Here is a 14,100-nt window from a genome sequence, read left to right on the forward strand (position 1 = left end):
AAGCCATGGAGTGCAGGGTGTGCTCCTGGCTCAGGGAGCCCAGACACCCAGGCAATGTGTGGGCAGGCCTCTGACTGCCCAGGGAGGGGGTGAGCGTGAGGACTCATAAGCCCCCATGGGTACCATGCACTAACCAGGGTGCTGGAGAGTGGGAACCAGGCTGGAATCAGAGGGCCCCATTGGACACCTCTGGGACTGCTTCCCACTTGTGGGGAGTTATGCCCATGCAGGGAGTCCAGGGGAGGCTGCGAGGCTCCCTCAATGCCACGCCCCCCACTGCACCCCACTTGGGGCTGGCTGCTAATCAGACGGGCCCCTGGTGCTTGGAGGTGTTCATCCCGGATGGGCTTTTCCTCTCGCTGGGGCTGGTGAGCTTGGTGGAGAATATGCTGGTGGTGGCTGCCATTGCCAAGAACCGCAACCTGCACTCACCCATGTACTACTTCATCTGCTGCCTGGCTGTGTCCGACCTACTGGTGAGCATGAGCAACGTGCTGGAGACAGCTGTCATGCTGTTGCTGGAGGCAGGCATGCTGGCTTCACTGGCAGGCATAGTGCAGCAGCTGGACAATGCCATCGACATGTTTATCTGCGGCTCCATGGTGTCCAGCCTCTGCTTCCTGGGTGCCATCGCGGTGGACCGCTACATCACCATCTTCTATGCGCTTCGCTACCACAGCATCGTGACACTGCCCCGGGCACGTCGGGTCATTGCCACCATCTGGGTGGCCAGTGTGCTCTGCAGCACCCTCTTCATTGCCTACTACGACCGAACTGCTGTGCCGCTCTGTCTCGTCAGCTTCTTCCTGGCCCTGGTGGTGCTCATGGCGGTGCTGTACGTGCACATGCTGTCCCGGGCCTGCCTCCACGCCCGCGGCATTGCCCGGCTACACAAGCGGTGGCACCCAGTCCGCCAGGGCCTTGGCCTCAAGGGTGCTGCCACACTCTCCATCCTGCTGGGCTCCTTCTTTCTCTGCTGGGGCCCCTTCTTCCTGCACCTCACACTCATCGTCCTCTGCCCCCAGCACCCCACCTGCAGCTGCGTCTTCAAGAACTTCAAACTCTTCCTCACTCTCATCATCTGCAACTCCATCGTGGACCCCCTCATCTATGCCTTCCGCAGCCGGGAGCTCCGCAAGACACTCAAGGAGGTGCTGCTGTGCTCCTGGTAGGACAGGCGGGTGGGTGGCAGAGGGTGTCCTATGGCCCTGACTGGGTCTTCTCGTCTCCTTTTTGTCAAAGAGGATGGACTAGGTGGTCTCCGAGGTGTTGCAGCATGGTTCCTCCAGGACCAGGAGGAGGAATAGCAGGAAGCTGTAGGCAGGACTCTTTTGAGGAGGCAGTGGGGATGAAGGAAGCTGGAGGGAGGCCCATGGCTCCTGCCCACTCCATAGCTGCACTCCCCTGCCTCTGCTGCTTACACCTGAACCTTCGGACGTCTGCCCCTGTCAGCGGGGATCATGGTGGTAAGAGTGGCAAGAAGCCCTTGAGGGGTGCCCACTGCTGGCATCAGGAGGACTGTGACTGGCAGAGCCATGTGCCACAAAGTGCCCACCTTGTAGAGAAGTGAGCTCTGTCTTGGGTGAGGGGGTGGTGACCCCTTCTGAGGGCCAGTTCTAGGGCTTGGTTGTGACCAGAGAGCTGGGGCTCAATAGCCGCCTTTGGCAGACAGCCTGAATCTGCCTGTGCCCAGCGATCAATAGACATTCATTTGGGTGTGAGGGATCAGGTAATAAAACCATGCTATGACAGCCTTATCCACCTCCTCATCCCACCGCCTCCTGGAAGCTCATAGGAGAGGAGTGGAGAGGGAGGAGGAAGCCAGGATGGAAGGCTGAGGGAGGAGAAGTGAGTCCCAGAGACCAACCAGGTCAACTGTGGTGACAAAACCAAAGCCTGAGGACCCGAGTGCCCACTGGGAGGGCCCTCACGGGGGAGCGTGGAGACCCCAAGTTGCCCACTCTGACTCCCATGTTATCTGTTCTTTCTCCATGGATACAAACTGCCCAATGGAGCAGAAAGCAGCCCATCAGTTCCAACCCCCTCTGCAGCCCCTCCAGCTCTGACACACGATGGGTGCCCCCAGTCTGCCCAGAGACACCCTGAGGGTGGCCACCTGCAGGGTGGCCCTGGCCGGAGGACATTTGAGACAAGGCCTCGATGACCATGATGGGCTGAGACCTCAGGCTGCTCAGGGGCTGCAAGGGTTCGACGGGTTTGCAAGTCCAAGGGGAGCTGGCATCTGGGGGTGGGCCTTGCAGTCTGCCCCCGCCCCTCCTCACTCTGGAGTCCACCACAGTCTCCTCACAGCCATGCTGCCCAACAACCACTGACTTCCTGGTAAGAGCTCAGGGAGGCTCAGTAATGCAGCCAGCCACCCCCACCCCTCCACTACCAGAGCCCAGCCTGGCCCAGCCGGTCCCGACTGCCAGCCATGGGGCTGAGAGCTGCTTCCCGGCAGCACTAGCCTTTGCTGGGAGGTGGGACAATGAGTCAGGCTTGAACCGGCACCAGAATACTCTGGGGACAGATGGGAGTTGGTCTGGCCCAGTGCCACCAGCAGGGAGGCAGGATGGGTGACGCTGCAGAGCCTACTCCTGCTCAGACAAGGAGGCAGCAGCAAGCTCCAGGGTCCAGGCAAGAGCCAAATGCTCACCAAGGACCACCTGACAGGGACAGGGAGGGCTCCAGGCACTGGGAGCCAACCACAAAAAGCCACCTCCTGGACGCATTGTGGAGGAGGGGGCGTCTCTTGAGAACAAAAGAGCCGATTTCTAGACTTGCCACACTGAGCTGATTTTCTTGAGAGAGAAGAGAGTGGGGTGGACACATGGCCACACCCACCCAGACACACTCTGGTGTCCACAAAATGGATGGGGGCGTGAGATGGTGTGGCTTGTTTGTGAATCATCTCACTGTGGAGCTGAGACTCTTCCTGAAGGGCTTTGTTATGAGATATCAGAAGGACTTATGATAAGGTGGTTTCACTGTAAAGCCTGACCCTGGGAGAATATTCAGCCAGTAGTGTGTGTGTTTATGTGTGTGTGTGTGCCTGTGTGTGTGAATCTATATGTGTGTTTGTGTATGTGAGAGAGTCCGTGTGCATGCCTCTCTCTGTGATGTGTATGTATGTATACCACTTTCCTGTTTCACTCTCTCCCTCCAGAAAACTGGCCATGGCCCCTCGTTCCCAGCTGTCCCCCAAAGTCCCCACCCCATGCACACACAGTCTCCCTACAGAGGTGGTTCACAGCTGGCCCAACCCTCACCTCCAGCCACCCCCCATGTCAGAAGCCTGGGCTGGCCTTATTTTTACCAAGAGGCCCAAGACTGAGCCCCCTGGGTACAGGTGACATCAGAGGAGTGAGTCAGACACCACCAACCCCACCCTACCCCCCTCAGCCCCTCGCTGGCACATTCACAGGCCTTGTGCGACCTCATGATAAATCCGGACACCGACACTCACTGCGCCCAGCTATGGCCAGGCACTGTTCTGGGGAATGGGGTCGTGCTGCAAAGCACCCTCAGACCAAGGTTCATTTGATTCTCCGCGCGGCCCTTGAGGGGGGGAGGCAGGTATCATTCACCGAGCAGACAGTGACCCATGACCCCCGGTACCCACAGCCGTCCCTCCCCGCCCTGAGGCTTTCTTTCTTCTCAGAGGGTTTAGGGCCCCTCCCCAAAGGATCCGGAAAACCCAGAGTACCTTGTCTCTTCATCCATGCCACAGACAAGGGGTTGGTCCCTAAACGATGTAGGGAGAAGAAAGACCTTCCTTACAAAGCCGCAGGGTGGGGCTGCTTGGGTGGGGGGGTTGGCGGCCAAAGAGCAAATGTTAACAGCTCTTGGTTCTCGCCCCGCCTCCGAGCTGGGGTGGGGTCCGAGGGCCAGGAGGCTTCTATTGTGTTTCCTAGAGCCCACCGCCCCCATGGCCGGCTGGTCGTGGAGCCGCCCCTCCCTCCGTGCGCTCAGCCCAAATCCCAAGGGCCCGACCGGGTCCAGCCCAGCTGCACCGGGCGGCGGAGAAGGTGCCACGCCCGCCGCATTGTGCGCGGAGATGGGCGGATGCGCGGTGCTGATGCTGCGGAACCGGTGCCGCAGTCCGCGGAGGCCCGGGATTGGCTGCGCAGTGCTGACGCGAGTGGGCGGGCGAGCCCGGCACCGCGTTTAAGAGCGCGCAGCCGGGCGCCGCCGGGCCTCCGCAGCTAACTGGGTCGGTGCCGTCCTGCAGCCGCCAGCGCCGAGATGAGGGAGATCGTGCACATCCAGGCCGGCCAGTGCGGCAACCAGATCGGGGCCAAGGTGAGGCTGCGCACCCCTCCCCTGCCCGTGTCCCCGCCGGAGCCGGCCCGAGGGGACGATGCTCACTGCGGGCCGTACCCCGAGCCGCACCCCGAGCCGCACCCGGACTGCGAAGCCGGGAACAAAGGGATGAGCTCGGCCGGGTGCCGGGCGACCAGGACGCTGGGATCCCCGCCCTGCGCCGCCTCACCCCCGCCTCTTCTGCCCCTGCCCAGGTTACCTCGGGCCTGTCCCAGCGGAGCGCTCGTTGGCAGCTAAGCCTCAGCTCCATCTACCCCTGCGCTCTTCTCCATCGGGTGCGGCAGTGCTGCTGGGGCGCGGGGCAGGCGACCCTGGCCTCTCTGCCTGGGCGTGGCCCTCTTCTTTGGGACCCAAACTCAGCCTTCAGTGGGTTGGAGTGGTTGGGCAAGTTTGGGTGGGGCTGCCTCTAAAAGCCATAATGATCCCTTCCTCCCCCCACTGGAGGAGCAAGATATCCTCAGAGCAGCCACAGCCGCCCCCGTGCTCCCATCCTCACTCTGAGCCTCTCAGTGTCCTGGCCTCACCCATTTCCTTTGTTGAGGGTGTTGGGCCCAGATCACGGGGTGACCTTGGCGCAGGACTCGGCTCTCCCCAGAGCGTAGCTCCGCCTGGGCAAAGGGAGGGGGGAGGGGTGACCGCGCCCACCTGGAGCCTCCCGGAGTTCCGGACCTGGGAACAAAGCCCGAGCTGTCAGGGGTAGGAGCTGCATTATCCCCCTCGACGGCTGGCCCATCTACCAGATGAGGGGACTGAGGAAGAAAGGGGTGTTGGAAGTCGACCCTGAGGGAAGCTAAGGAAGTGATTTCGTAGTCCCCAACCAAACCATGAGGCAAGTGTCACAGTCCCAAGTCTGGAGAGATTGTCCCTTGCCCAAGGTCACACAGCAGATGCAAGACAGTGTCACCACTGGCTCTGCAGAGGATTCTGGGCTGGTGGGGCCTGCTGCTACCTGGAGCTTTCCTGGAAACAATACAGGGTGGGATCAAACTACCTGCTCCAGGATGGTGCTGAGTAGCTCCCTGAAGGAGAGGGTGAGAGGAGACAAGTCCTGGAGGGGAAGGGGCCGAGGAAACCTTCCTCTGGAGGCTGTTGCCATGGAAACCAGGCAGAACAAAAAGCTAATTACAACGAGGGAGAGGGGCAGTGACGTTGCTGACTGTAAATTGCAAGTTCGCTTTAGGGTGGAGTTGCCTCTGACGCGGGGGGTGGTGGTAGTGAGGAGACTCCCTAAACACCGAGGGGGCAGCTGTGCCTGCCCAAGGAGGAGGGCGGAGGGAGGGGAGGTGGGGGAAGGGAGACTCAAATCAAATCAAGACTCCTGGGGCAGCTGAAGACAGCTGCCCTGGACAGGTCTCAGGGGCCGCAGGCTCATTAAGGTGGTCACAGGGGCCAGGCCTGCCCTGAACATCTGCTCCTAGAAAGGCCAGGGGTCACTGGGGAGGGATCAGGAAGGGCAGGTGGTCCAGGGGCTGGGGTAGGGATGATCCAGTTACACCTCCCCCCTTCCGTGGCTTGGACAAGCCCATAAGGCCACCAGGCAAGGCAGAGCTGTGGCTAGAAGCCAGCACCACACCAGCTCCTTTGAGCCTAATGGACTGAAGGTGAGGAGGTGCAGTGACCACAGCGCTGGACAGTCTCCTTGGTTTGTTTCTGTTCAGCAGTGTGGCCCTTGGCTTTGCCTATTGTTTTTTATTCCTTTTATTTATTTTTTTCTTAATGTATGTTGGTTAAATTCATATATTTATTTTTTAACAATTCAAACAACAGAGAGGTGCATTTTGGGAAAGAATAGTTTTGCTTCTCCCTTGTTCAATGCTACTCTTTGAGGTAACCAATGTTTCTTAGTTTAGTGGGGTTCCCTCCAGCCTCCCCTCCCCAGAAGGTCCCAGAGAGCAAATGAACTAAGTGCTGACAGCCCTGAGTGGGGAAGGGGCTGGGTAAATCCGGGCGCTTCCATCATACCACTGGGCCATCCAGAACTCAGCATCTGCCTCTGGGGACAGAAAGTTTGTTGGGTGTGTCATCCACTCAGGGATGGTGTGGGGTTCCTGGTGTGGATGCGCAGAGGCCACGGGGAGAATTAACTTTTCCAGGCCCATCACTGCTGCAGCTGGTTGTAGTGGGCAGGGAGCCATTTCCCTGTCCCCTTGCCCTTCATGGCAACTGGTGCAGCATGTAGGTTGGGGGGCCTGGCCAGGAGTGGGGGTGGGGGCCGTGTGGGGATGTCAGGGCGAGTAGGGCCAAGAGGGAGCAAGATTCTCTTGAGTGGTGACAAGGTGACATTAATAAATTTATAACAATCATCGTTTACTGTGAGTTGGGCGCTGTGCTAGGAACTGTACACTTGTCACCTCATTTAATAAACGACCCGGTGAGATGGGTATTCCCCAGGATGGGGTCACACTGCGGGTAAGGGAGAGGCAGGAATTTGAGTCTAGGTCTGTGTGGATAAGTCAGGCTGCGCAACCTGCAGGAGGTGTGGGCTGGGCGGATGCCCCCCGTCCTCCCACCAGGGCCAATGAATCTGGAGACCCCTCACCCCACCCCATGGTTCCCGCTTCCTCTCGCTGCCCGCTAGGACCCCTTTCCTGGGAGCCTGGTGCCCCCAACCCCACTCTCCCCCGGGAGCCCTCTTTGTCTGCGCACCGCCTTCTGCCTGCTGTCCTCCGGGGCCCCCTCCTTCCTGGCTGCTAGGCGGAGCCTCCGGGGCGGGGCCCTGCCCTGACAGCCAATGGGAGGAGGGATTTCCTGTCCTTCCCCCCTCCCCTTTTCGTCACTCGAGGGTTCCACCCCAACCTTGGCCTAAATGGGTCACGGTGGAGCCGTGGTGTGCGGAGCGAGAGGGGGCTCGGGGGGGTTGCCACAGCCCTCGAGTCTCCCAGCCTGCTCTCTGGGGGCCGCCCTTTCCCTGCCCTCCCCCCGCCCGGCTCGCTCTGAGGCAATTGCGTCCGGGCGCGGCAAAGGCGTCAGCACCATGGACAGCGTCCACGGGGTGCCCGGAAGGGCGACCTCAACCGGGAGAGGAGGGGGAGAAGGCCTGACGGGAGGGACTACCCGCAACCCGAGGTGGCTGCCTGATCAATACCCCTACCGCGGGATCTGAAATAGGGGCCTGGCCTGCAGCCCTGGGAGCGCCGCGTCATCTCAGACAGTTTCTCATCTGTAGTGGTGATAATGATAAAATAGAATTTTGTGAATTAAATACAAAGGAACTATTATTTATTAAATGATATAGTCTATATTTTACTAATATAACTATTGTTTTAAATTACTTAAAATTTTTATTAATTTTAACTGCACAAGCAATTATTAATATATTCTCCTGTAAGAGGTATAAAGTTGAAACATTGCAGATAAGGCTAAAGTTCCCCTTGATCCTCTCCCTCACGTCAGGTCCTTCTCCAGGAGAAGGGGGGCTGAGTTGGCTCTGCTTCATTCACTGCCCTTCCTATGCATGCCATATACATATCTTTATAGGAAAATGTACCTCATTTCATGATTTTACTCTTGCTCTGCACATCATTGTGCAATTAGATTTTTCACTTGAGGATCTGTGGTGGAGATGTAGTCAACGTTAGTATTGATGTACCTCATACTGCTCCACAGTATTCCAACGTATATTGATTTTTTAAAATTATTTTTAATTTTTAATTTAAATTTCTTATGCACGTGACTTTTAAATTTTAGATAGTATCTAAGGCCCTTTAACATAATGAAGCCAACACTGCTAAATGCTTCCACATGCCAGGCCTTGTGCTAACCACTTGATGTAGGTACTGTTGTCATGTCCATTTTACAGATGAGGAAACCAAGGCCAACGCTGTAGAGAACTTTCCATGGGTGTGTTAATGGCATGGTGGCAGGGTTACTGTCTCCTGGCCCCATGCACACCTCCTTTATGAGCCAGCAGGGTCTTGTGGCTGTGGGTGTCCCTGAAGTCAGAGGTTAGGGGTGCCACAGGGCTGTGGGGACCAAGGAGACCTACTGCTTCTCTAACACAGCCTCGAGCAGAGGAGATGAAGAAGCAGGCTAAGGGGCTCAGACCAGGTCACAAAATGCCTCAGTGACATGTCTGTGTTTTTATTTCTTCAAACTACAAAACTAACATATGCTTAATGCAAAAAGAAGAAGAAAACTTAGCAATGACAAAGATGCACCCAGGGGAAGGAGTGCTCCCCTCCCCCTGCTGAGCACTGACCTCTGAACAGTCTCTGATGATGAACTGCCAAGCGTACATCTGTGTGCCTTTTATAATAATTACACTGTTTGTATTTTTTTGTTTCTTTTTATTTTCAACTAAAATTTTTTTGCAAAGTTAATGCGAGCATGTAACAGGGAATTCCAGCAGCACCAAAGGGCATACGGTGAAAAGAAGTCTTTCTCTCCCAGCTGGGACCACACATCTCCAGGGGCAGCTGCTCTGAGTGGGTTTTGTGCATCTGCCAGAGGCATCCTTATGTAAATAAGCACATTGCACGCTGTTTTGTAACCTGCTTTTCTCACTGAGTAATCATTTCACAAGCATGTGACTCACATGTAGAGAGGCCCTTTGTGTTTCAGGGCCTTTACACCCATTAACTCATCGGAAAGTCACTCCATCTCTAAGGAGTAAATGAGAGAATGGGGAGAGGACGGGCAACCTCAGAAGTCACAGTGTGTGACAAGTTAGGCCCCCGGCTCCATGGCCAGTCATCAGGGAAGTGTCTCTGGGGGCGGTGGAGAGTTCTTCGGCAGGCCTCTGTGTGTGCACGCTGTGCTGATAATGTACCATGCGAGACACTATTCAAATGCTTTGCAAGGATTAACACTTTTTTCTTACCATCCTGTTTTCATGATCAGGCCCATGTTACAGGTGAGGCAGAGTCCGCATGACTTGCCCAAGGTCAGAGAGCTGAGAAGGCATGTGGCCAGATTCCTGGTCCATACCCTGCTCTCTTGCTGCCCCACTTGGCTGAAGTCGGGGGAACAGATTTGAAAAGTGCCCAGGAGCTTCTTCCCACAGCAGGAAGGTGGTGGCACAGATCGGGGCAAGAGTGAGCCCTGGGGGTTAGGGCTGGGCCATAGACAGGCTGGGAGACCTCAGGTCAGCCGATCCCCACTTGGGGCTTCATGGTTTCTCTGCAGACCAGATTGGGGGAACTCTTGAGATGGGCTCTATGGGCCTCTGGGGTCCTTATTGACCAAAGAAGAGCCAGGCACTGCCAGGGAAGTCCCTGACATGATTTGCTCTGGCCAAGAATGTGGGCTGGGACTCTGGGCTCTGATCCCTGCTCTGTCACTTGCTGTAGGCAACTCTCTGCCTCTGGAAGGAGGGAATGATGATAAACAGCCCAGGTGGGTGCAGAGAGAATGGAGGACGGGCTCTCCTCCACAGTCATAAGCGTGTGGGTGAGTGGAGGCCCAGGCCCCCTCACTCACACCCTCTCCTACAGTTCTGGGAAGTCATCAGTGATGAGCATGGCATCGACCCCAGTGGCAACTATGTGGGGGACTCAGACCTGCAGCTGGAACGGATCAGCGTCTACTACAACGAGGCCTCCTGTGAGCATCCTACCCTGGCCGGCCTTTGGGGAGAGGGGTACACTGATGGCCAGCCTGGGGGTGGCACACTGATGGCCAGGCCACAGCATCGCTGCCTTCTAGAGGCCAGCAGTGCATCCTTTGGGTGGGCAACCAGAGTTGCAGAGCAGACAAGTCACAGGTTAGAGGAGACCAAAGGGATTGAAGGACCTCTGCACAGGTGCACGGCCATAGTTGGACAGGGTGGGGTGGGGGGTGGGGCAGTGGAGGGCCACTGAAAGGCTCGCAGGGCTATTTAGTGACTGGTGCAGAGTGTCTTCCATGGGGAGCTAGTGAGATACTGGGCCTGATTCCTGGGCCATCCGACTGATCGTGACTGTCCTGGGGTGTTGACTGTGACCCTCATTATTATATGGTGGACCTAGGATTAGGCCTTGGCCCCAGGCTTTTGGCTCCAGATTTGACACTGAGGGCCAAGGGTCAAAGCAGAGGCCATAGGGTAGGATGAGATTTGGGGGAATGAAGGAGGAGGGGACCCTCTGTAACTCCATAACTGCCCTTCCCCCAGCTCACAAGTATGTGCCTCGAGCCATTCTGGTGGACCTGGAGCCTGGAACCATGGACAGCGTCCGTTCCGGGGCCTTTGGGCACCTCTTCAGGCCTGACAACTTCATCTTTGGTAAGTCCTCCTGCCCTGCCCCAGCCTCTGTTGTTGACCCTATTGCAGGCAAACCCAATCTACCATGGTGGGGATGGGGGGGGGGCATGCATCAGAAGCGCCAAGTCAGTTCAGCACCAGAGTCCTCAGGGTGAAAGTCAGGGTTCCCTGCAGAAACAGAACCACTCGAAGGATTTCACCCAGAACAAGGTGTAACACAGAGAAGTAAGTGCTTACAGCAACATGGAGAACTGGGTGAAAGAAGTCGAGGCCCTGTGCACCTGAGCTGAGAGTGCAGGATGCTGTCCATGCCCATGGCAGGTGCCTGTGTGCCAGTGAGCCTGGCAGCTGGATGCTGGACACTCACAACAACAGAAAATGGCCTCCAGCCATCTAACTGATGGACATGAATTCACATCCAGAACCGAGCTAGCTGCAAGGGACTCTGGGGTTGCGGTTTAAGTTTCCTAGCAGCCGGCCAAAGGGAGGATGGGCTGGGTGGTGGTGGGAGCAATGAACATAAGTGACTTACCAAAGACCCCTCCCAGTGTCAGTTGGAGCCAGAACCCTGGTTCCCAGTTCCCTGCCCAGACTCCTTACCACAGGGCACCCAGCAAGTGTGGTCCCAACACTCAGCACTGTTGGCGCAGTGGAAGCCATGCAGAGTATGGGAGATGTGCCCTGTGGGGACACCCCCACTTCACAGAAAGGGGAAGAGATGCCCCTGGCTTCCACAGTGGCTGCTTCATGTCTGGCCTGAGAGCCCTGACCTGGGTCTGTCTCCTCCTTGTCTCCCCCCACAGGTCAGAGTGGAGCTGGCAACAACTGGGCCAAAGGTCACTACACAGAGGGTGCAGAGCTGGTGGACTCAGTCCTGGATGTCGTGCGGAAGGAGTGTGAGAACTGCGACTGCCTGCAGGGCTTCCAGCTGACCCACTCACTGGGTGGGGGCACTGGCTCGGGCATGGGCACGCTGCTCATCAGCAAGGTGCGCGAGGAATACCCCGACCGCATCATGAACACCTTCAGCGTGGTGCCCTCGCCCAAGGTATCTGACACCGTGGTGGAGCCCTACAACGCCACGCTGTCCATCCACCAGCTGGTGGAAAACACAGATGAGACCTACTGCATCGACAATGAAGCCCTCTACGACATCTGCTTCCGCACCCTCAAGCTGGCCACGCCCACCTACGGCGACCTCAACCACCTTGTGTCGGCCACCATGAGCGGCGTCACCACCTCCCTCCGCTTCCCCGGGCAGCTCAACGCAGATCTGCGAAAGCTGGCTGTCAACATGGTGCCCTTCCCCCGCCTGCACTTCTTCATGCCCGGCTTTGCCCCACTCACCGCCCGGGGCAGCCAGCAGTACAGGGCTCTGACCGTGCCCGAGCTCACCCAGCAGATGTTCGACGCGAAAAATATGATGGCGGCCTGTGACCCACGCCACGGCCGCTACCTTACCGTGGCCACCGTCTTCCGTGGGCGCATGTCCATGAAGGAGGTGGACGAGCAGATGCTGGCCATCCAGAGCAAGAACAGCAGCTACTTCGTGGAGTGGATACCCAACAACGTCAAGGTGGCTGTGTGTGACATCCCACCCCGTGGCCTCAAGATGTCCTCCACCTTCATCGGCAACAGCACGGCCATCCAGGAGCTGTTCAAGCGTATCTCAGAGCAGTTTACCGCCATGTTTCGGCGCAAGGCCTTCCTGCACTGGTACACGGGCGAGGGCATGGATGAGATGGAGTTCACCGAAGCGGAGAGCAATATGAATGACCTGGTGTCCGAGTACCAGCAGTACCAGGACGCCACAGCCGAGGAGGAGGGCGAGATGTATGAGGATGACGAGGAGGAGTCGGAGGTCCAGGGCCCCAAGTGAAGGCCTCCAGCTGGAGCTGCCGGGCCGTGGGGTGGGCAGGGAAGCAACATCTGTCCCCAGGGCCCCAGCCCCCAGCACAGCCCTCAGCTGTGCCCGCCCCAGCTGCCAGCCGCTTTGTCTGGGGTCCCCGAGTTCTTGTCACTCAGTATTCATGCTGCCCCTGCCCCACAGGCCCCCAGCTCTTATCCTCTGCCCTCCATTTATGTGTTGCTCCAGTGTCTCTTTGTTTTATTGTGGCTCCAGGCTTGACATCTATGGTTTGTATTGTTTTTTAATGGTTTACGTTGATTTTTATTTTTTTGGATACTTAATAAATTTATTGCTGTCAGATATCCTTGCCTGGTGCTAGAGGTTTCTTTTTATTCTGGGAAGTTGGGCCCAGAGGGGTGAGGATGGGCTGGCAGGGAGGTCCAGGCAGAGGCAAGGCAGAGGGGCTTTGTCTCCTAGGCTGGTGGCTTAGACAGCCTGTGCTTGGGGCTCCTGGAAGTAGGGACCCTGAAGAAGGAAGGGCCTGAGCCCAAGCCAACTCTTACCAGCACATCCTTGAGGGGCTTCTTGGAGCAGCTTCTGGGTGACTTGAGGGACAGCCCCATGCTCACTCTCTGGTCTCCCATTGGGAGGGTCTGACAAAGTGTCCCCTCCAGGGTTCCTTGGCTAATGCATGTGTTGGATGTTAGAAGACAGAGGCTGACATTAGACCTGAAGCCCAAACTAGGAGGGTACTTGAGCACTCCTCAAAAAACATGGGTGTGTCCAGCCAGTCAGTGACAGTGTCCTCAGGACCAGGCATGGGCCTCAGCCAGTGACATGCTGTCCTTCCCAGCAGCCCTCCTGCAGAAAACAAAACCTGGGAGCCGTGACCACCCAGGGCCTGGATTCCTCTCTAACCACCTCCCTCTGCCCCCCTCCGCAACCCAGGGGATTGATCAAGAAGAGGAAGGCAGCAACGACAGCTGACTCTGACTTCTCACGGGGGACTGAACCCTCTAAGGGGCCTGTGTCTAGGATCCTGGCCCTAATTCAGGCTGTCCTGGGTGCCCTGGTGGCGTAGTGGTTGAGAGCTACGGTTGCTAACCAAAAATTAGGCAGTTCGAATCCACCAGCTGCTCCTTGGAAACCCAATGGGGCAGTCCTACTCTGTCCTGTAGGGTCGCTATGAGTCCACAGCAGTGTTTTTTTTTTTTTTTTTTTTTTGTGGGCATGCTGAGCCATGAAGGTGACACCAGCAGCTGCTGCTTCCGGTACCTGCTCTGCGCTGGCTCCACCGAGCATGTGGAAGACTGAGTCCTGTCTAGGAGCAGGCGTGGGAGTGGAGACCCCCACCCCCACCCCCAGCCCCAAACATCATGAAGCAGAGACAAACAATGTCTGCTGTGTCTGAATTTCTGACCCACAGAATTAGTGAGCATAATAAAATGATTCTTATTTACCCCCACAAAGTGTTGGATGGTTTGTTACTCAGTAATAGGTAACACGAACGGACCCCTTGGGGGCTGAACCCTAGCACAGGCTCCCACCTTCTCCTGGAGGCTCTGGTTGGTCCTGGGGTTCAGAACCTGCCCCAGCTGTGGTGAAAGAGGGTGCGTGGGCTTCTATCCTTCTTGGCTGAGCAGCGAGGGAACAGTCTGGAACAGCCATCTCAATCCCTCGCACACGGACAAAGCGCTTTCATGGCCGTTATCTTGGGAAGGGCACAGTAACCCCAGGAGGGCTTTCAATG

The 14,100-nt window shown here is 57.1% G+C and overlaps 1 protein-coding gene across 1 annotated transcript; it reads left to right on the plus strand.

Moving 5' to 3' along the window:
• The first annotated feature begins 218 nt into the window (after positions 1–218).
• Positions 219–12,381, plus strand: LOC101351152 (tubulin beta-3 chain). The gene is made up of 7 exons (XM_004377817.2): positions 219–1,168; positions 1,453–1,566; positions 3,915–4,141; positions 4,226–4,302; positions 9,756–9,864; positions 10,412–10,522; positions 11,305–12,381. The coding sequence occupies exons 1-7, from the start codon at positions 219–221 to the stop codon at positions 12,378–12,380; spliced, it is 2,664 nt and encodes an 887-aa protein (XP_004377874.1). The 3' UTR covers position 12,381.
• The last annotated feature ends 1,719 nt before the right edge of the window (positions 12,382–14,100 follow it).

The sequence above is a fragment of the Trichechus manatus genome, unplaced genomic scaffold, assembly GCF_000243295.1.
Source record: "Trichechus manatus latirostris isolate Lorelei unplaced genomic scaffold, TriManLat1.0 scaffold00053, whole genome shotgun sequence".
NCBI classification, from domain to species: Eukaryota; Metazoa; Chordata; class Mammalia; order Sirenia; family Trichechidae; genus Trichechus; species Trichechus manatus.